The 22,599-nt window shown below is 27.0% G+C and overlaps 3 protein-coding genes across 4 annotated transcripts in view; 2 read left to right on the top strand and 1 right to left on the bottom strand.

Annotated features, from left to right (window-relative positions):
- Window positions 1-10,360, bottom strand: part of LOC126908440 (5-oxoprolinase) — a 12,809-nt gene extending 2,449 nt beyond the window's left edge. Inside the window, exons 1-21 of the mRNA XM_050690496.1 lie at window positions 10,181-10,360; window positions 9,390-9,565; window positions 9,132-9,323; window positions 8,808-9,055; window positions 8,234-8,396; window positions 8,093-8,178; window positions 7,483-7,672; window positions 7,163-7,423; window positions 6,975-7,097; window positions 6,695-6,896; window positions 5,987-6,206; window positions 5,610-5,751; window positions 5,362-5,533; window positions 5,175-5,283; window positions 4,972-5,119; window positions 4,780-4,892; window positions 3,412-3,685; window positions 1,894-2,132; window positions 1,724-1,835; window positions 1,404-1,628; window positions 1,101-1,344 (exon numbers count right to left, since the gene is read on the bottom strand). Coding sequence (XP_050546453.1) covers window positions 1,101-1,344; window positions 1,404-1,628; window positions 1,724-1,835; window positions 1,894-2,132; window positions 3,412-3,685; window positions 4,780-4,892; window positions 4,972-5,119; window positions 5,175-5,283; window positions 5,362-5,533; window positions 5,610-5,751; window positions 5,987-6,206; window positions 6,695-6,896; window positions 6,975-7,097; window positions 7,163-7,423; window positions 7,483-7,672; window positions 8,093-8,178; window positions 8,234-8,396; window positions 8,808-9,055; window positions 9,132-9,323; window positions 9,390-9,551 — 3,625 coding nt within the window. The 5' untranslated portion in view covers window positions 9,552-9,565; window positions 10,181-10,360. The remainder of the gene's footprint in view (window positions 1-1,100; window positions 1,345-1,403; window positions 1,629-1,723; window positions 1,836-1,893; window positions 2,133-3,411; window positions 3,686-4,779; window positions 4,893-4,971; window positions 5,120-5,174; window positions 5,284-5,361; window positions 5,534-5,609; window positions 5,752-5,986; window positions 6,207-6,694; window positions 6,897-6,974; window positions 7,098-7,162; window positions 7,424-7,482; window positions 7,673-8,092; window positions 8,179-8,233; window positions 8,397-8,807; window positions 9,056-9,131; window positions 9,324-9,389; window positions 9,566-10,180) is intronic.
- Window positions 10,361-11,682: 1,322 nt separating this feature from the next.
- On the top strand, window positions 11,683-15,773 carry LOC126908443 (uncharacterized). The gene is made up of 3 exons (XM_050690499.1): window positions 11,683-12,005; window positions 13,583-13,873; window positions 14,735-15,773. Exons 1-3 carry the CDS (start codon window positions 11,877-11,879, stop codon window positions 15,527-15,529), a joined length of 1,215 nt encoding a protein of 404 aa, XP_050546456.1. The 5' UTR covers window positions 11,683-11,876; the 3' UTR covers window positions 15,530-15,773.
- Window positions 15,774-17,391: 1,618 nt separating this feature from the next.
- LOC126908445 (atrial natriuretic peptide receptor 3) overlaps window positions 17,392-22,599 on the top strand; it is a 173,252-nt gene continuing 168,044 nt past the window's right edge. For both annotated transcript variants that reach the window (XM_050690508.1, XM_050690507.1), the window contains exon 1: window positions 17,392-17,982. In XM_050690508.1, coding sequence (XP_050546465.1) covers window positions 17,664-17,982 — 319 coding nt within the window. In that variant the 5' untranslated portion in view covers window positions 17,392-17,663. The remainder of the gene's footprint in view (window positions 17,983-22,599) is intronic.

Raw genomic sequence — 22,599 nt, 5'->3', positions numbered from 1 at the left:
AAAAAAAAAAAAAAAAAAAAAAAAAAAAAAAAACACATCTTAGTAAAACCAATACCTTCTCAGCTTCGCATCGAAGCTAAAAATTAAACTTATTTTAAGTTAATTTTGCTTATTTTGTTGTTGTTCCTTACCTCTACCATGACAAATATGTTAAAAATTATAACTTTACGTTGTTATAATAAATAAATATGATATTAAAATTTTCAACTAATACCTTTATTTTATCTATTTTTTAATTAATTAAATTATTATTTTAAGAGTGCTCTTATTTTTATAAAATTTTTACTATTATTTTAGTCATCCTTAAAACGTTAAGTGTATAATGGTATTTGTTTTACTCAAAACAAAATAACAATATAATTAGAAAAATTAGAAGTAATTAGTCAATGGGGAGCTTGAAGTTGTCACTCTATCTTAAAAATGAAAAATATTTCTACTGCTATCTGCAAATTTGGACAATATTCATGAAAATAGCTTAAATAAATTGTACAAAATCATAATATGTATAAGAGACTAAATTTATATTATACATTTAAGATCTTATGTTACTTTTAATCAAAAGTATTAAGTATAAAATAAAAAATTATTTTATTTGAAAAGCTTGAGGATTTATCCATGTTTGCAGTTGAAGATGGACTCTGCAATGAGTCTGAAACGTCAGCAATCAACTGCAAACATGGATAAATCCTTAAGCTTTTCAAATAATATGACAATCCATGAAAGTTTCAACACATTCATAAAAAATGATTTCCCTGTATATTCTTTTATTCATTATTTATTGATTTTTTAATAAAGATATTACAAATATTTGTTATATTCTATCAGTAAGAATTGTTTAAATTAATATTTGATACAGATAAATAAATTAATAATACCAATTAAACATTTTTTAGGGTTTTAAAGAGTTTTCCAACTCTTTACAAACATTAAAAAATAAAATTGCCCGATATTTTTTAAATAACAGCAACATTATAATTATTAGTTCAAAAGTTTAATGTTTAGAAAATTAATTGTATTAATAAAAAATATTCTCTTTGAAAATATTTATGACATTTTACTAATTAATTTTAAATCATAGTTAAGTGATATTTCAAGTATACCTTTGATTCCATTTGGTGTAAATGACCGTCTTTCAGTTAAAATTGACAAAGTAATAGATGACCTAAATTGTAGCTCTCTAATTATGCCATCTCCACCATAATATTTACCTCGTCCACCAGAGTTTTCACGCAAGGTGAATTTTTTCAATAACACTGGATATCTTCTTTCTAGTATTTCAGGATCTGTTATGCGTGTATTAGTCATGTGAGTATGAACACCACTACGACCTCTCCATGAAGGACCCTGTTTAATTAAAAATATTATATTTGTTAATGTTAATGGTTTTTTTTAGTTTTATTTACAGCTCCAGATCCTCCAGCCACTGTTTCATAATATCCCCAATTATCTTGACCAAATGTTATATTATTCATACAACCCTGACTATCCGCTGCAGCATTAAATGCTTTTAATACCACATCAACAATACGTTGAGAAGTTAGGACATTACCACCAACAACTGCAGCATTTTCAGACGGATCAAGAATAGTACCTGGTGGTATCTTAATTTTGATAGGTTTTAGACAACCCTTGAAATAAATATACAACATTATAAGTTTTAAAACATATTTAAAAAAGTTTCATTTTTAATAAATAAAACTAAGAATTGATTTATATTTATTACTTGATTTAATGGTATATCATAACCAATCATACTTCTTAAACAATAAATTAATGCAGATAATGTAATTGCTTTTGGTGCATTACAATTACCCAATACTTCATAACTTGATCCACTTAAAAATAATAAAATCGATTAAGTAATATACAACTTTTTAACAAATTTTAACTAACCTAAAGTCAAATATAGCTTCACCGTTTTCGACATTAATTTGTACTGAAAGATTTATGGCAGAACCATCATCCATAGAATCTATAGAGTTTAATGTATTTTTTTCATGGGAAAATGTTTGACCAATGTTCTTCAACATATCTTTAACTGCAAGTTCAGCATTATTTTGTATATGAAACATATATGCTTGAACAACATCCAAACCATATGTATCAATAAGTTCTGTTACTAAATAAATGCCCTGAACATATTTAAAGCTAACTTAAGTGCAATACATTTTTTAAAAAGTTAAAGAAAATTGAAAGTTTAAAATCTTAAATCCTAAATTGAGAATTTTTATTACAAAAATTGTATGTTTTTCAATTGCGGTAGCGATTTGTTCATAAAATATAAGGCGTTAGAACAATTTTTTTTTAGCTTCAATGCAAAGCTGAGAAGGTATTGGTTTCACTATGATGTACGTTTTTTTTTATATCTGTAAATGAAAATTCTCAGCTCACACTAGTTAATTTTGTTGATTTAAGTGTCAATAGAATCCAATTTTAATCTAGTTAAGCAAATTGGCACTAAAAATTTAAAAAATATTTTCAAAAATGTTAGTATGTATTTTGTAAAGATTTAATAAAGTACAGGAAGCATTTGAAAAAGACCTGCTACACAGATTAAAAAACTTTTTTCAACTCAATTTCTGAAAATGTTACAATGAAGCATTTTTTTACTAAGCAATTGCAAAATTATAGATATATAAATAATTAGGTTAATTATTATACAGCTTGGCATTAAATATTTTTTTATTATAATGATGTAAATCATTGACAGATATCAACTATACTTGTTCTTAATATAATGTGACCCCAATGTGTAGTGTTTTTAACTTATAATATATAACATAAGCTTTAATTTAATAATTTAAACATACTCCAAGCTTTAAGCTCGGAGTATTTTTGAGACATTTTTAAAGGATAAATTGAAAAGATTATCATTTCATGTAAAAATTACTATTTTAAAAAAAATTATAACAATTATAAGTAAAAAAGTTTAAAAAATTTCAAATATACCAATTTAAGAAATGTAATACTTCTGGAATTTTTTAAAAATTTTTGAGAATAATTTATTTAACTAGACACATTTTTTGATCTTGAAGAATGTAACATTGAAAAATGTGACTACAAACATTCAAAAAAATAAACACATTGTAGAAAAATTAATAACTTCTTAGTTTTGTATCAAAGCTAAAATTAGTAAAATTATACAATTATGGTTAAAAATTCAAAACTTATACTAACAGTTTTTTTAATAACATGAAAATTTCACTTTTTTATTTATTAGCATATATGATAGACAGTTTTTGCACAGGAGGGTTTTTGCGCCAACTAACATTAATAATAATCTATTGTAATAAAATTCTTAATACTAATTAGTATCAAGATTTTTAAATGTAATGCTAGTTTTTTATTTAAAATATTTTAGAACAGTTATTTTCATTCATTTATTTTAAAATTAAGAACTTTTAACTATACTTTTTGATTAGCCGCAATTTGAGCCTTTAAATCTGATAAGTTATCCTTCAAATTTCTAGTACCAGATGAACCAGGTATAGCAGCAGGTGCCATAAGAGCATCAGTAACCTCTTTTTCACAAAAAATACCTTGTCGTACTAAAAAGAAACTTTTGAATTGGGCCCCTTCTTCAGATAATGATTTTGAATGTGGTGGCATAGATCCAGGAGTAATACCTCCAATATCAGCGTGATGTCCACGACTAGCAGCATAAAATACTGGCTTAGACTGTCCTCTAAAATAAAAATTAATATTATAACAGCAGAATTATTTATTAAAAATCAATAATTTATAAATTTAACAGTATTTACAGTTAAATAGTCAATAAATTTATTACTACTCTATAGTGGGACTGGAGGAATAATGATCGCAAGAGAATGATAATTACGGGTAATACTTTACACGGTATTGAAATATTAAATAATAAAATATGTTTAATAAATAAATGAATAGAGTGCTATTAGGGGCCATGTCATACTAGTTATCTGAATTTCTTTAAAACTAAAATACTGAGTAAGACCCATAACATAGATTATATTAGTAGATACTACTTAAAATTTGACACCTAGCCGTAAAGTTATAATTTATTCTTATCAAAAATAGGTTTTCAATTTTTTTAATATTTACTTTAAATTTTTATAATCTTCAATGTATTTTTTAGATAAGATTTTCTATAATATTTTTTTCCTTCGCGAGTTTAATTAGATAAAATGTTTACAAGGAATCAACTATAGTTTTTGAACACCTAGTGTTATTTAAACAATGCTTTAAAAATGGTTAAAACATAATTAAAAACAAAAAAAAAAAAAAAAAAAAATCATGTATTTTTTTAAATACATAACAATTTTTAACTCTGATTAACAATTAATAATAGAAAATAATCAAAACTAGAAAGTAAGTGGGATTAAATATGTGTAAATATAAAATCATTTTAGTCATTGAAATGAGCCAAGTATAACCTGAACAATATTTTTTATTTACAAAACATTAAAAAAATTTTAATTTTCTTATAAAGAAATATTATACAATTAAGTAATAAAATAATAAAAATAGAAAATAAGTTTTCTCCTAGAGAAAGACATAAAAATTAAACATTTATTTTGAAAATGTACATTTGAAATTAAATATATAATAATAATATTTTTAATATAATTTTAATTTTAAATAATATTAGCCATAAGTGATCAATTTATATTTTATAATATATTTTTTATATAATCGCCTTCAATCATCTCTTAATTGTGCATAGGCACAAAGAATTATAGTGATTATACACTGTATAATAACAGTATTATACAATAATTTATTGTAAAATATATAGTTACTTACGGATAATACACAGGAGTAATAACCGTTAAATCAGGGAGATGAGAACCGCCAGCTTTTGGATGATTACTCAGAATTACATCACCCTCTTGAATTTCATGACCGATAGTTTTAATCTTTAAAAAAATTTTAAAACAAACATTTTCAAGAATTGAATATATTTAAAAACCAATGAACTAAAAATGAAGTTTTTACTTGATATTGAACAGCCTCTTGCATAGCACCTAAATGAACAGGAATGTGAGGTGCATTAGATACTAAACCTCCATCTGGACCAAATAATGCACATGAAAAATCTAAACGTTCTTTTATATTTGTTGATATAGATGTTCTTTGAAGGATTCTTAAATATAATATCTTTTTAAAATTAAATTGTCAACATTTGTTAAATTACTAACCTGCCCATTTGTTCAGCAATACTCATAAATCTATGAGAAAATATACTTAATTGAATTGGTTCAAGCTCAGTACCAATTTTTATAAAATTTTTACAGTCAATATCAATTTCTATAAAAAAATAACAAAATAATATTAAATGCAATTCAATAGATTTTCTTGAGTATATATTAGACATTTATAACTTACCAATATCTCCAGAATTACTAATTAGAGCTTTACACGAAGGTTCAATTAAAATTGTACTCAATTTATCCATTATAATAGCTGGTCCAAAGATTGTATTACCCCTAGATAGTTTATTAAATAAATATACAGGGCACATTTTATATCCCAATTCTTCAAAATAAATCATTTTAGTCTAAAAAGTTATGAAGTATATTAAAATTTCTCCTGATAATAAAAAAAAAAAATAATTTAATATAATAGATTAATACCGATTCAACATTAGGAAGTTCATTAAAATCTTCATGTTCTTGAATTGAATCATTAATGAGTGTTTTTCCCACTCCTCTGATACGTATATCATCAACAAAAACTGTACGTCCAGAAAGTGTAAATCCAAATTCATTATGGTACCTAGTGTCATCAAAACACTAAATTTAGTATTTTTGCTGTCTTACATAAAAATATTTCATTTAATTCATAAAAAAAAATAATAATTTTGTCAGAATAAGTTAGCATCAAGTTAAACATTAACATGAAGGAAAAATTTAGAATCCAAATTGTTAAGAAAAGAAAATATATTATTAGCTATTTTACATTTAAAATTTAATAATTAATAATTTTAATTTTAATTATTAACATACATTACCTCATTTGAAAACTGCTTAAAAAATCACCATCAATAGTTTTTAAAACATTGTTATTGTTTGGTGTTACTGAGCACATAAGTGCAGTATCAGTGCCATCATAACGTAGATGTAAAAAAGATTCAACCTGTATCTGATTATCCGAAAAGCCTTGCTTTTTAAGTTCTTCTTTACACTTTTTTTTTAAAGCAGAAATATGCTTATTTATATATTCAAAGTTTTCTGTAGTGAAAATATATGTATCAAATTCTGGTATAGGTTTATGAGTTTGTTTTTTTATTATTTAACCCTTTCAAATCAGTTATATTATTGTGTACTCGTCATTTATTTTTATAGTACACAACTGTAATTCTGAAGTTAAAGCAGTGCATCCACATCAAAATTATTGATGTAAGCAACAAATAAAGTTAAGTATAAAATGTTTTCAAACTAAAAAATAATTTTTAGCCTATCCTAGGTTGTTCATTAATAAAAAAAAATAATTTTAAGCTAATTAAACATAAAATAAAGTTTTAAACTGTAAACCCTATAAAAAAAACTTAAATAAAATGAATAATTTTTTTATGATGATTTGTACTTATAAATAAGAATGCTACTATAACTTTGCTTTATAATTTAACTTAAAGATCTTTAAATAAATAATCTCATTTAAATATGAGATTAGAGTAATAATTCATAGGATTATTACTATATTAGTACGTCATACAAACCATAATCATATGTCACAGAACAAGGTTCTTGAATTTCATGAACAACATCTGCACATGCCATTCCATAAGCAGATAGTATTCCAGCATATTTATGTATGACTACTTTATTGATTCCTAAAGAACGAGCAATTGCACAAGCATGTTGCCCTCCTGCTCCACCAAAGCATGATAGTGTATGTTGTCGTGTATCATATCCTCTAGCCTTGAAAAATTATAATATACTTAATTTACAAAGTATTATAATGATAAAAACATGTTTTAATTGTGACAAATAATATACTTGAGTCAATGCTCTAATTGGGCGACACATAGCTTCATTTGCAACTCTAATAAATCCCATTGCAACATCTTCAATAGTGATTAATTTAACATCACCTGATTGTTTTTTTAGAAATTCATTTACCTAATAACAAATTTACTTATTAAACTTTACTTATAACAAGCATGTGTTAATTTAAAATAAATTACTTCAATTGTAAGATTCTCAAATTCTTTTTTGGTAGCTTCAATATCTAGAGGCTCATTTTCAGTTGGGCCAAATATTGATGGAAAAAAGTCTGGTAATAACCTACCAAGCATTAAATTTGCATCAGTGACTGTTAATGGACCTCCTTTTCGATAACAAGTTGGTCCTGGATGAGCTCCTGCACTTTCAGGACCTACAACGAATAATCCAGATCTAAAAAATAATCTGCTACCACCACCAGCTGCTACAGTATTTATATCTAACTAGTGAAAATCATATTTTTATTAAAAAAATTAGACAAAAAAAAAAATTAAATAATTACTTGAGGTGCTTGAATAGTAATTCCAGCAGTAATAGATTCAAAAATATGTTCAAAATTTCCATCAAAACGACTAACATCTGTTGATGTTCCACCCATATCAAAACCTATAACAGGTTTATAGGGAGTAGTAGCTGTATACCCAATTACACCGCCAGCAGGACCAGATAAAACTGCTCTTGATCCATTAAAACTAATAAAAAAATGAATAATAATAATAAAATATTTTTAGATTACATATAGAGTATTAGATTATTAAGAAATGTTATGTACTACAAATAAGTTATATTTAAATTTTTATTTATATATATTATAACCTTATTTCATAAAAAGCTACAAGTGGTAGAAAGAAACGAAGTACTTTATATAACAGTTCAATAAAATCAAACTTTAGTGTTTATATAGTGAGTTTTTGACCAAGTAATATAAGCCTAAATTAATGAGAATAAAACACAGGGCTTATTTTTGTGTTTTATGAAACACTATGTATAATATGAAATCAAAAGTGTGTAGAATGAAATTTTACTCATTAATTTTTAAAGTAACTAATCTATTATAGTTTAAAATTGTTAATTTTCAACAATTGATGATACATGCATATGTTTCATATTACCTGTTCATAGGTGTAAGTCCACCATCACTTTGCATAAAAAGTATGTTAACATCCTTCAAATGATTTTTAAATCCGGAAGCAAAACCCTTTAAAAAAATTCAGTTAAAAAAAAAATTTATAGAAAAAAATGTACAAACCTACTTCAACATATTTTTTTATATGAGGTGTCAAATAAGCATCAGCACAAGCTGTAAAACCTCTTGGTACAATTTTTACCATAGGCATTATTTTATGTGATAAAGAGACATGTTTAAAGCCAACTTCCTTTGCTATTTTACCAACAGTTAACTCATGATCAACAAAACTGAAACCCATATTTATTTATAGTATTTAATATCAGTTTGATTTTACTAAGCAAAAAGTTTATTATAAATACAAATAAAATATTCATCTTTGTAAGAGTAAAAAAAAAAAAGAAAAGAAATACTAGTAAATTGAATTTTTAAGATCTAGATTAATTTATTATTTATTTTTATATCTACATTTTATTAATTTTTTTAATGATCTCATTAAAAAAATTATTATGTAAATAATTTGCATTTATATGTAAAATATAAGCAATTTTAAAAGAAACAAAAACATTATGAGTGAACCATAATTAAAGATTTATTAGAGTTTAGATTAAATCTAGGAAAAATATTTTTTTACTCCATGATTTCCTATTAATTTCGAATCCTAGAGTAATAACTTATATTTAAAGCAGTTAAAAAATTACGTATAAGAATGCATAAATGCTACAGCTATGCTATGGATTCCTTTGGCTTTTAGTGAAATTAAATCATTTTTTACTGCATTTTCATTGACAGGTTTTAATATTATAAGTTCTTCACCAGTCAGTCCATGAACAATCGGTAAATCACCCCAAATAGGTTCCAAATTATCATTTCTTTCACAGTTTAAATTAACTACTCTACAATCTACCTCAACAACTTCATCGTAAAGAACATCTGGAGTTGTGATTTCCTATAAATCATTTTCATGATTACAAAAGATATTAAATATATAAGATTTTTATGTTAGTAAAAATATATTTACTAACTAGGTCAAATATTTTTGGTCTGGCTTGATTTCCTATATGTAGTAAATCTTTGAAACCTTTTGTAATTAGTAGAGCCATACGCTCTCCTTTACGTTCTAAAAGAGCATTTGTAGCAACTGTTGTACCCATTCTAATCCATTCAATATAAGAACTATCAATAGGTTCATTTGGAGGAAAAGGAATTCCAGTTTCCTAAAGAAATAATGGTTCAAAATTTTATTATTTTTCATTAAAATTCAATAAAATTCAAACATTTACCAACTGCAATATTCGTCTAATTCCTTCACGAGGCGCATCTTCATAATTTAATGGATCCACTGATAAAAGTTTCATTACATGTACTTTTCCATTAGGACACTTAGCATAAATATCTGTAAATGTGCCTCCACGATCAATAGCAAATCTAAACTTACCATCCATAGTTAAAAGATAAACTATAAAAACAAAACAGAATATTAATTAAAATTAAATTTATAGAACAATTTTTTTTAGGAACTATAATAAAACAACTTTAAAATTGATTTTTAATAATTTAACATAAGTTTGACCTTAAATAATACTGGTATGAAGTAAAATATAATCATATGAAAGTGATTTAGTCTTTCTTATAATTAACACAAAGTTTCTTTTATTTTATATAGCACAATAGCATTTTTTAATCTTCATTTAAACTATAACTGAATATCAACTCACCGTTAAATGTATAAAACAATATACTAAAACTAAAAGAATAACATTAAATTTTAAAATCTATCTTTAAAAAAAAGAAAAAAATTATGTTTGATATTATAAAATTAATTTAACCTTTTAATACATATTTATAGTTCAAAAAGAATGTTACAAAAATTGATTCAATATATAGAAAAGAAATCACATTAATTTTTCAGAAAATTATCTGAAGTTGGTACAATACATTTCAACATTAAAACTTAAATTATAAAAACAGTCAATCTATCTTAGTTGCTACCAGCAACTTTTTTAAAATACTAGAACGGTAAAAATACTTCAATAAACACTGATCATTTAGCAAATAAAAAGCATGTACTTACTACAATATTTTTTTTAATGAAGAATTTAATCGATATTGTTGGACCAAACCGTTTAAAAACTGAAAAAGTCTTGCAATGTTTAAAACTTTGAAATTCAGAGCAGTATGTAACACAGAAATTTCTGTTCTTAATAATACTTCTTGAATGCAATTCAATAATACAGTAATTATGTTAAAGATTACATTTGTTAGACATTGGTCTTGATAAGACATTGCCATGTATCAGCTGATGCTTGACAGTGAATTTCAAATTAACGTTCATTTTGACAGGTTTCAAAATAGTGATGGTAAATTTAGTTAATTCGATTGAAAAGTTCATTATTTCACAGATCAATTTAGTCCCTGTTTGCACCACTGAAAAATAATCTTTTTCAGTAGTATTTAGTTATTGAACAATCGATATCTAACTACCGACAGTCGAACTGTTGCCATAAATATGATTACTAACCATTTAGCATAATTATGCGGGTGAATATGACTAAATGATACAATAAATATCTTCTTTGAACGAAAATTTGCATAACTGAATTCTTTGACTATCAAACTATCAAAAAAGTGTACGGTAGTTTTTATTCGAATGAAAACCATCGAATAATTCATCTGGTAGTTCGATAGTCTAAAACTAGTCAGTCATGGATAATAATTATCGAATAATAATTTGATAGCTTTTTATAAATTATCGGATATACCCGGTAGTCAAAACTTGTCGATTGTGCCCATCACTATAGTGAGACTAGGAAATCTAAACAATATATTGTTTAGATATCCTAGTCTCAGGCAGCTTAGATTCGCATGAACGAATCGTTCGTTTTCTATACATAAATCAGTAAAAAAAGTACCTAGAAATACCAGACTTTTTTGATAATAATATATATTTGCTCTAAAGAGTGGTCCAATGGCCTCCATGAGACCATCACACAAGAAAAAGCGATAATAGTCCATTTTTTCGATTTTGTGATTTTATTTAATAGTATCAAGTAATGAAATTGAATTCTCAAGTAATTAAAACACCCAATAGTAACAGTTATTTAAATATTACTTGTTTCTGTGAAATTAATAAAAGCTTATAATCAGTGAACCAAAAATATTTCTCATAATAAAAGAATTTATTTGGCTACATTTTTAAATATTTCTTATCATTTAAAAATTTCACATAGAAAACAAAAATTATACTTAACTATAATTGATACTTGTTATATGTGATAATGACCCCTCTCTCAGACTTAAATTGGTGTTTTATTCACTTTATTAATATTATTTACTTATAATTAAAATAAATATAATTAAGTTAAAATATTTGTGAAATTTCATTATTTTCAAGATTTTAGTTCGTTAGAATGTTGATGATTGGAATTTTTTACTAAAATATATTTTCAAGGTTAGGTACCCTTGACTACTGACCACCTACAATATTTAGAGGTATTCCTTTATCTAATAATAAAATATATTCAGTTATACTACAGACAGTAAGGAATCTGCCTAACTATAATGTTTTGGCTATCGTGTCCCTTCCACCAATTGTTTAATGTAAACACACGTTTACTTTAAAATTATCAAAAAACCGACTCATAAAAATACGATATGTTTTTAATTGTGTTTCATGTGCGAAGGTAACGTTTGTTCTGACTAAATAATTTATATCACTTTTTCTTATATTTTAGTGTTATTCGATTATTATTAAGATCAAATAAGTAGCCATGGAGGATCATCAATTTAAAATTTCCTCTGGTTTTCCGTGGATTAAAACCGACCGATTTACTCCTAGTCTTCAACAACAATGTAATAATGAACAATTAAATCAAAAATCACTTGCTGGCTTTTATCAGGTATTTAATCATATATGAGTTAATAAATACTTAATTATTTTTAACGATGGATGTTTTTTTCAATAATAATTAAATTTTAATTGCGTGTTGAAAAATTAATTTATACATATTATTATATTTTAGAAAAATAACAGATAAGGCTATTTAAAATCTTAGGCTACATTAACTTGAAACTGAATTTAACGTACCTAATGTTAAGTGATTTTTTTGCACGTTATATTTAGTACATTCAACCCTTTTTAAATCCTACTCTATGATTTGAAAATAGTACACTAAAATATAATCAGCAATGGTAATTTATTTATTCGGCGACGGACAAAACACGCATTCCAGAGTATAATTGGTTAAGAAACCTCCTTCTTTGGGGAAGGCCGCTATGGCCCTTAATGGGCTGATAAAAAAGGATTAAAAAAAATCAATTGTGTTCTAGACAGGCAAAAAATCATTCTAATGTACTATAGACAAATACAAATTAAATTTAACAAACGCTTACCTAGTTTTAGTTATTATCGAGGTGGACATAATGCCCATGCACTCAGACCCGTTGGTCTATTATGCGCAAACGCTTACCTAAATTTGATTATTTTTTAATTTAAAAAAATAAAAATAATAATTTGTCAACAATTTTAATACATACGAATTAATTAAATTTTTTGTATGTCCTTAAAAAATCTGTTAATATACTTGTACAATTATTGTTAGTTTTGTATCATATTATAAGAAATTAGTTGAAAAGCGTGATGTATCAGGTTAAAATATAGTAACATATTACAATATTGTTTTAAATACGACAATTATAGTATTTACGCTAAAAGGTTAAATCTTTTATTCTTGAGTTTGTTATAAGTCAATAATTTCAGTAAAAAACGAGTTACTCTAAACGTTTTAATAATTAATTGTTTTTTTTTCGTATTTTTAACTCTATAGGAAATTATTAAAATTACTGATTTGCAAAGANTTATTCTTGAGTTTGTTATAAGTCAATAATTTCAGTAAAAAACGAGTTACTCTAAACGTTTTAATAATTAATTGTTTTTTTTTTCGTATTTTTAACTCTATAGGAAATTATTAAAATTACTGATTTGCAAAGAAAATGGTTTTTCGATGTTAACTGATACTCTTCGTGGCATAATTTTCTAATTTTTCGCAAATGGATAGAAAAACAGTTTTTGATTAATAACTAAAATTGAGCAACTTAAATTTCGGTGTCAATTTACGGTACATTTTATTCATAAGTTGTAATTTTTTATAGGGACTCCATGAACTATGTCCATTTGAAGGATCACTTTATACCTAATAGCTCTAAGACGAGTTTGTATTTTCATTTATTATTCTTTCGACTATTGGGGTTTTAGTTGTTACATCGAATGTCCTTATAATTTCTTTAAGCCAACAAAAATGTATTAGGAGAAATGGTTAAAGGGAAAAGGTTAAATGATAGATGAGTAAATGGTAATTAATCTTGCTGTAATGTAATTGTTGTGTTAAAACGGCGTATTACTTCAATATTTACAATTTTTATTTAAGCGGTCGAAACAAAGTTTGTTTAAATGTAACGTTAAAATCTGTTGTCACAGATGGAACGTATTAACGAATTCGATCATACTTGCATCAAATGGAATATATCATTAGTTGATGACCAAGACCAAATTAGTGAATGTTTTTTAAAAATAAACGAACGACTACCATTAACGGAAAAATTTGGTCCTGCCGTTCTGACCGTACCGGAAAACATTAGAAAACAAGCGGATGAATTATTTAAACCTTCAGATATAAACGCCAATGACGTATTTAATTTGGCTGATGCCAAAGTCTCTTGGGTCATTCAAAACGGCTATCGTCAATACCTCGAGTCCATCCCTGAAAATGTGAGTTCCTTAGGTTATCGTTTTAATACAAATAAAACAATACTCGAATCGATTCCAATAGCGTATTTATAAAACTGATTGCTTAGAGTGTCCCATCGAATTTTCAGTAGCATAAAAAATATATGACATTTTTCAGTTACAACTAACGTTTATCGCTGTACCAATAGAAATAATAACAGTCTTGAGAATTATTAAACATTCATTGGGTTGATAATATTTATAAATATGATTTAAAAGCCACGGAGATATTCATAAAATAATTCCCGTAATCGTTGTACTCAAAGGGCCGTATGTAAGGGTGTTTTTAGGGGTTTATCCCCCACGGAAATTTTCAAGTAGGTGTATGTATACAATATAACAAATATTACCAACTTGCCTCGGAATCTGAATACGAGTCTATATGTACCTGCTATTTTTGCTCACTTTTGAATGTCCGTGTTACTTTTCTTATCTAATAATACCCAATTTATCTTTTTACGACGGTTTATGCAATAAAAATATTTTAGAAATTTATACATGACGCAGTTATCGATATATTTTTCATCTTTCTTTTTTTTATATAAGTAAATCGTTGATAAGTAAATAGTAGTAGTAATAAACCAAACGGGAGATAACTAAAAACAAAATAAATCTAAAAATACTTTTCAATTTTGACCTATTGAGAGTTTTAATTTCGTCAATGTATCGTAGTAATTAGATAAAAATAAACAAATTGTTGTAGACTCTAAACAGTTGCAATGTGTGCGTTTTTAACATATTCGTTTATTTTTGTTCCACTCAAATACGCACATTTAATAATTTATAATATTTTAAGTCTTGTGCACATAGTCATAGTCGTGTACATTTTGATGTTTTGTTTAGGAATCGATAAAAGGAGAACGCCATGTTTTGTATCCTTGGACGCAATGGGAAACGTCAACGGGGACGCACCACCGACCATCGCCATCAGTTGGTTCGTCACCTTCGGGCACGGCCATTGATCAACAACAATTTATGATGCACTCGACTCCGCAAAATCAGTTCTCTCGACTTCATAGCCGACACGGTTCTCCTCCGGGACTACACTATTCGACGTACAACGACTGTGTTGTCGGACAAGCTGTAGTTCACCCCAAAGACTGTTCGACCGTAATGTCGTCTAGTGAATCGGCTTCTTCCAATCCCAGCGGTGATAACTTATTGGCGCATTCGTCTTCTTTGTGTTCATCACTACTGTCGTATCAGAACAGCAGTGACCAGAGTGGCGGCAATCTATCGTATTCGGGCGATAACTTCTTGTTTGACACGTCGGTGCCGCCGCCCAACTTGGACTCGTCTACAAACACGACGTCATCACCGCATTTCTTCTCCCAGACTGTTACGTCGTCCAGGTCGGCTGATTACTCACCATCGCCGTCCAATTCGCCTCGCTGGTCGTCCCGTCTATATTACAGGGTCAACAGCGACAGCATGGTCCATAAGCTGATCGAGCACTACTGTACGTTCTGCTACAAGAACCACGAGCCTCCCGAAGTGTATGGTACGCATTTGGTCCGGGACGCTATACGCATCACGTGTCCTAAGCTACGAGCGCTTCGGTGCAAACACTGCAATGGCACCGGTGACAACGCGCACACTATCAAGTATTGCCCTTTTCTCTACTCAAACTACAAATAAACACAAAAGTGTTTGACCGTTTGTTGATTTATTCATTTTTTATTATTTCGTTTTACTAGTGTACGGATTTTCGATATTATTACACGCACATTACTTGCATGCGTTTTGTGTAATTTATCTTTTAAACAACTCATTTTAAGCGCATTTTTATCTAGTCTTATTTGTTTCTGTAAAAAATGTTCGATTTCAAAAAAAAAAAATAAAAAACCGAACAATTATTTCATGTATGAAAATTACATTTAAGTAAATGTCTAAAAATAAACTTTCATTGTTTGCTGCATGTTACACGCTATGGTTGATAATTACTTGTTGTTATTTTAGAAGAAGACTTTTCAATCCGTGTTAACTAATTAACAATTAAGTCCGTATTAAGACCAATAGCGTATAAAATAGGACGGGCGTTTTTCTCACTACGCGGTCGTTTTGGATTGTAATGAACTAGTGAACGTACTCTCAACTGTGTTTGATCATTTTGTCATTCATCGTGACATCTTTCGGAGAAATTTACTTGTAATGCGTTCAATAGCTAATTAATTTCAAGTCAAACAAAGGGAATTTAAATGTGAAACACGATGTCTTATTTATTCTGTTTCGTGTAGATTTTTTTACTAGAGAAATAGATATTGTTTCATTACTAAACTATACCGACCAACCCATTAAATAATGTAATAAACATTCAATCAATCTTATAAACACCATTCTAGGAGGCTGGGACGATAAACTATTTTTTTTTTGTTTACATTTCATATATTTGATCAGGTCTTCCAAAATCCAAGTTTCGGCGATGGGAATTTTAGGGGTCGCATTCCCTCATTTTTTAAAAATCTATAGATAGTCGACAATTATCCAAAATTAGAGAGTTTTTTTTTTTTTCGTAAAAATATTTACATTTTCTTACTTAATTAAAACAAAAAAATATACTCCACTCCTCCAGAAATAACTCCTATAGATCAATTTTTAATATTAACTATTATAAGCCACCTGATGTATATAACATTCGACCTGCACATTTTCGGTGTTATAGTTGAAAATCGAAAAATAGTAATGCCAATTTGACTTTGATAAGTCATACGCCTATGAACTAGTTGTACGGGTCTATAAATTAAGCCATACACCTCATACAAATTTCATAAACAAAAAACACTCTTGAAATACAAACCAATCGACATAAATTCTCATAGTATTTTATATCATACGTGAGACAAGATCTCAGAGAATTTTCTTTTAAGAATAAAATATAAGGAGTGGCTTACTTTTTATTTTTCATAAGAATATTTATAAAAAATACGAGGGCGTGATTTATTATGTTTATGAGAAACACAACTTGAAAACCTCTAATTTTAAGTGAAAAAATTATTCAAAAAAAATCCTTTAGTCACGTCATCAAATAGTAGTTTCCAAAATTTACGGAGCTGATGGTTATGTGTCTTTTTGTTTTAGTTAACATTATTACTCAGGAATATTTAATTAAAAAAAAAAAATGATCAAAATAGCAAATACACCATAGAAAAACAATGATGTATCCCTTTCTAAAAAGAATTTTAAATAGGCCTCGGGTTAAAATAATTATTTTTATCGGTTTTCCATATTGATTTCCTTTCCCCGTGTAGAACTTTTTAGCGGCTAATTGCACAAGTGATGTTCTGCCGTTTTCGAGTGGGTTTGAGTGTTTAATATAATTGACGTTTCGCCGTCGATAACATAACCAAACAACAATTTATCTTTGCACACATTAATACTTGGCCAATAATAGTTTATTTAAAATACAATTTATACTTCATTGTAGACGTGTGTGCACATGCGGATCATCGCGTTTTATCTTTTCATAAGACACACGAGCGTAGTTTTACCAGGTGCTCGTGACAGGTTAAATTAATTCAGGCACCGCTTGCGAGTGTAACGAACAATTCACTCGTTAGCCACATAGGCTACACGCATTCGCATCACCGACAGTGTAATAGTCTACACAATGCAGGCACATACACGACATCTACAGGTATCAATGCCTATCAGCTAGACTAATAATAGTAGAGGTTACGTTTTTGCAACAGTATTCACGAGCGGCCTACCGACATCCAGTTAGTTCTTAGGAACGGCCGGAGTGATCGAGTTCAGTTTTTTCTTCGCTCTTCAAATGCTTCTCGTGTCCGCTGTCGTCCTGACAACGGTCGCCCTCCAGGCGGCCGCCGGACCAGTCGAAATTAGAGCGGCCGTAATTTTGCCGAGCGACTACAGGTTTAGTACTTCGTTGCCTAAGGTTATGTCCGCGGTGGACATTGCCGTACAACACGTTTACCGTGCCGGTATCCTCCGTCAGCGGGACGTCGTGTTCAAGTTCGTGCAGAACGACGACAAGTGCGAAGATATCGAAGCGTTACGGATTAGCTTCCAAATGATGTTCCATAACGGGGGCGTGGACCTGTTTCTCGGGCCCACTTGCGATTACGGTGTTGGTAAGCGTGTACTTCTCAGTAGTGTAATTCATCGGTATAGGATCAGAGAGACAACATCAGAGAACTTTAACGGTACTTTAATTAAAGTCGTAAATTCTAACTCTAAAAGTTCTATTGTTGTAACAATCAATTCTACGAAAAAATAACTCGGTTAAAAAAAATAAATAAACAATTTGTTAATGCGTCCTCTAATCCTACACCGACGTATTGTGATCCTTATAAAGTGACACTTATAGATATGTCCAAGTACTATTCATAGTAAACACAACGGTTCAATCATTACTTACATTACTTTTAGATTTTTATCACGGCTTCATTAGCAATGACAAGTTTATTGGTTAGATATAGTGAAATATTCATGAATTAAAAAAATATTCAATTATATGCGTGGTTGATTACCAGTCTGTTCATCATATTTTTATGTCTGTGAAACTACTTCATCACATAACATAGCTACCAGTCCTTTTTCTTATTTACCTCAATTAAGTTTTACTTAAGAGTGAAGTTAACTTTAAATTAAATAATAAATCAATTATTCATAAATAACATTGAATTGTTTTCATTTTTCTGAGCATTAAAATTCAAGGAATTAAAATGTTAAAAAACGTTTTATTTTAATATTCAATGATTTTGTTTACAATTAGTTTTATATTATAAAACTAATTGTAAAACAGTACATTAAATAATTATAAAGAACATAAAATGTAATTGATTTTACAAAATATATTTGATGAAAAGTGACATCACCAAAAATGACTAGAAAACTTAAAATATAAAATTAAGTTAACTAATAAACTCTCGATTCGGTAAAATAATTTACTAACGTTGATTGCTGTCAAGGGTTTTAACTTTAAACTTTCAGTAATTTACATTAGCCCTAAAAAAGATTTTATTAAGTAAATTTTAATATAATAAGAAATAATTATACTGAGCTGCCATTGTAAATTGCATTATTCATTCATTAGTCGTTGAATTTATTAAATATTATAATTTCATTTTTTAATCAAAAAATATTATTTGTACGAAATGTTGTATTAATCTTAGCTCAATACGTTTTTCATCATTAAAATTTATTTGCGATTGATATTACATGGTTTATTGTAGTTCGTACATCTTATTTATAAAACATTTATTTTTTTTACATTTAATTTGTTTGAAATCTTTAAAATCATTTGGTTATTAGCATAATAAATGTTTTGAAAATAAAATATTTTTGGATATTTGGTTTAATTTAAACTCAAATTAAATAAGCTAAAAAGGTTGGTAATATGTTAACGATAACTGATAACGATTGTAATATGATAATTTTATTTTACCAGGTAAGTGTAATGACCATGTTACTTAAATCTACTTAATTTGGTTAAACAATACAAATCGAAAATGATATTCTAGATTAATTTTACTCTTATATGCGTCTAACTGAATTTTAATTTTGTACAAGCCTAATTCAATATTTTTCGCAATTTAAAAATTAAAACTACTTCGAAAAAACATCGCATTTTATGATTTGTTCGCAAATTTGCAAAGAGTTTTTATTGTTTCTTTATCTTACTTATGTGATTTTTACTTGATATATTTTTATTAACGCTGAACGCATCTTGCCATCAACTATTTCTTGTCTATTGACAGATCAAGATTTTAATTTTGATTTTACAAGTAATGTTTAAAATTTTTGAAATTTATATATGCTATTATAATAATTTAATATTTATACTCGCTTACGTTATTTTTAACAATAATTTAGAATAAAATCCTTATTTAAGTTGAAAATCGATTACCATAAAAATTAATTAATCAATCAATTAATTATATTAATATTTACTGAACGTAGGTACAACAAATTTTACTTGAATCAATACAGGGTGATTTCTTAACTACTTACAAAATATTTGAAAATATAGAAGCTAATTATTATTATTTTTAAATAATAGTGATTCTATTTAAAATTAAACATTTATTTAAAATATTAATTTAAAACTACAAAATATAAATCAACACTAAACACGTAGTATTTGTTAAGGGTAGATAATGGAAACATTATTTCCGAAATACCTATCCTCGGTTTTTTTAGTAATTTTTAAGTTTCAAATTAATGTTTAAAATTAATTTTTAATTTTAATTATTATTAGCCACAAGTAATTAATTCTTATTAATGATTAATGAACTAACTTATGAAAAAATTAATTTTCTACTATTCTCTATTATGCTTTTAACTATTATAAACATTTATTTTTACATATGATAATCCTATTATTTTTTACCTTCAAGTTTGATTGTATAAAAACGTTTATGTAGGAAAACTTATTTTATTCGATCTCTGACGAGTTACTAGTCTTTTAAGCTTAAGGGAGATGAAAAACAAACATTTATTTACATAAAGAGCGAACTCTATAATTCGACAAGTGCTACTTATTTTTAGTAATGTAATAAACAAATGTAAAAGAATAGGTAATATAACGTATCTATGCTTACGTAGTAAGTTACTATATATTATATGGTAACTCACTGGAATTGAATAAAATAAAAAGTTTTACCATTTTACCTTTATTATTAAACCATATTTTATTCAATCAGACCTTATGATAAAAAAAATAATAGGGATACCATTTGAAAAACAAAAATTTATGATAGTTTATAACATAAGAGATGATAGTAAAATTTTAATTGTTCTCATAGAGTAGCTCAATAAAATATAAGCTCAATTAAGAATCATTACATAAAAAATTTTAACAGATCTTATATTTTCAAAAATATTTTGTATGGCGTAGTTAAAGAATCACTCTGTATATTACAGTTATAGAATATGTTGATTATTTTTTATACATTATATGCACTTGAATATGAAATATTATTTTTAATGTGAGCAACGGAAAAAATATTACGGAAAATATCGAATAGTAATTATCGAACTATTCGAATAGTTTTTAAAATTATTTCATAGTTTTTTAAGTATTTGATAGTTTATGCTAAAAATAAACTATTCGGTTGTATGAAAAAAAATCGATAGTTTTTTTAAAACTATCGAATACTGTTTGCTGGTTTAAAATTTTATACTAATATAATAATAATACACTAATTATAATATTTCGTTTTTGTGGCAGTTAAATAATCGGAATCTTAGATTCTAGAGTAGGCAACCGCCATACGTCGAGAAGATTCTGTATGGAGCGCCATCTATGTTGCGTTGTTGAATCTTCTCAAAGCCCTCGAACCTTCTAGACACGGTGAACACGTTTTATATACCTTTGCTCTGTAAGCAAAGATATATAAACTGAGAACGGTTCGGTCTCTGACAAACAGTTCATCATTTGACTTGGATTAACTAAATCAATTTCGCTTTGGATCGTTTTTAATTTCTATATTTTTATTGTTTGAAAGTTTGCAATCTAGAAAAGTATTCCAAGGTTCTGAACATAAGAACTTTTTAGACAAATTTTAATTATCATCAGGTAAACAATTGTTTATTTGTGTCTTAAACAAGGTTAATTGTTTTAATTGTGTTCTAAATTATTTATTTTCTCTATATTTTAGTATCCTACGTAACGAAAATTCCCATATACTATATAAAACTATATATGTACAAAGATTGCATTAATTATTGGATTATGATAGAGGTATTTAGTAGATGTATATAATATTATGTCTGCAAAGTATAATAAGCGTAAAATAATACTTCTCTTATAGAGACACAGCAATAACTTATGTAGATGAGTAAAATTTGATGTTTTGAAATTTAAATTCTTGCATTAGACATGGTTAAAAAGTCATTTTACAGCGAAACTTTAAACGGGAATTAGTATTTTGTTAGTTTATAATATAGTTAAATATTTTCGGTATTTTTAACAATGTAGTAAAGTAGTGTAGGATTACTTATTTCAATTTACATACTGGAGATAATTTAGCTTATGTATAATTTTTTGACCTATTTTTTATTTAATACATATAAACGCCAAATAATATCTTAAGTACATCATAATAAGTATTAAAAAAATAACAATTATATGTACTATAAAGAAAGTGTATATAATGTGTAAGATCATGTAATACTTGAAAGAAAAATGTTGACTTAATATGTTATAATTTTTCTTACCAAATTTTGGTTAATTATTTAAATATGGGCTTAAAATAAAAAAATTATAATTTATATATAATATAGTACATATTTTACAGTGGTTAAAGTGGGAAAAACTTCGAGGGGAGACTATAGTTTCTAAAAAATGAGGAGCGTTCCCGAGCACACCGAATTTCCCCTCAAAGACTAAAAATTATATTGATCGTAACAAGCAAATATACTTATTAAGTAAAAAAAAATTATCTGAATAAAGGAATAGATTAGTAACTATCTAGTACGCTTTCTACTCTTTAGTACTCAAAATTAAAGCGTCACCTCTACTTTTTGGGATTCGACTCAATGGGGACGCTACTCCAAATAAGAAAGGTCCCTTTCTTTCTACTCAAACTTTAACCAATAATGTTTGAATAATTGAATAATAAAAGGCCAGAGTAAACAAATATTAGTTAAAAGATAAATAACTAAATGGAATGAGTATTAATTTTTTGATTCATTACATATTACAAAATTATAATACTATAAAGATAATAATTTAAAAACAGATA

The sequence above is a fragment of the Daktulosphaira vitifoliae genome, unplaced genomic scaffold (genome assembly GCF_025091365.1).
Source record: "Daktulosphaira vitifoliae isolate Bord-2020 unplaced genomic scaffold, ASM2509136v1 Scaffold_5, whole genome shotgun sequence".
NCBI classification, from domain to species: domain Eukaryota; kingdom Metazoa; phylum Arthropoda; class Insecta; order Hemiptera; family Phylloxeridae; genus Daktulosphaira; species Daktulosphaira vitifoliae.
The sequence above is the reverse complement of the archived record's forward strand: the minus strand, read 5'-3'. Positions and strand labels throughout refer to the sequence as shown.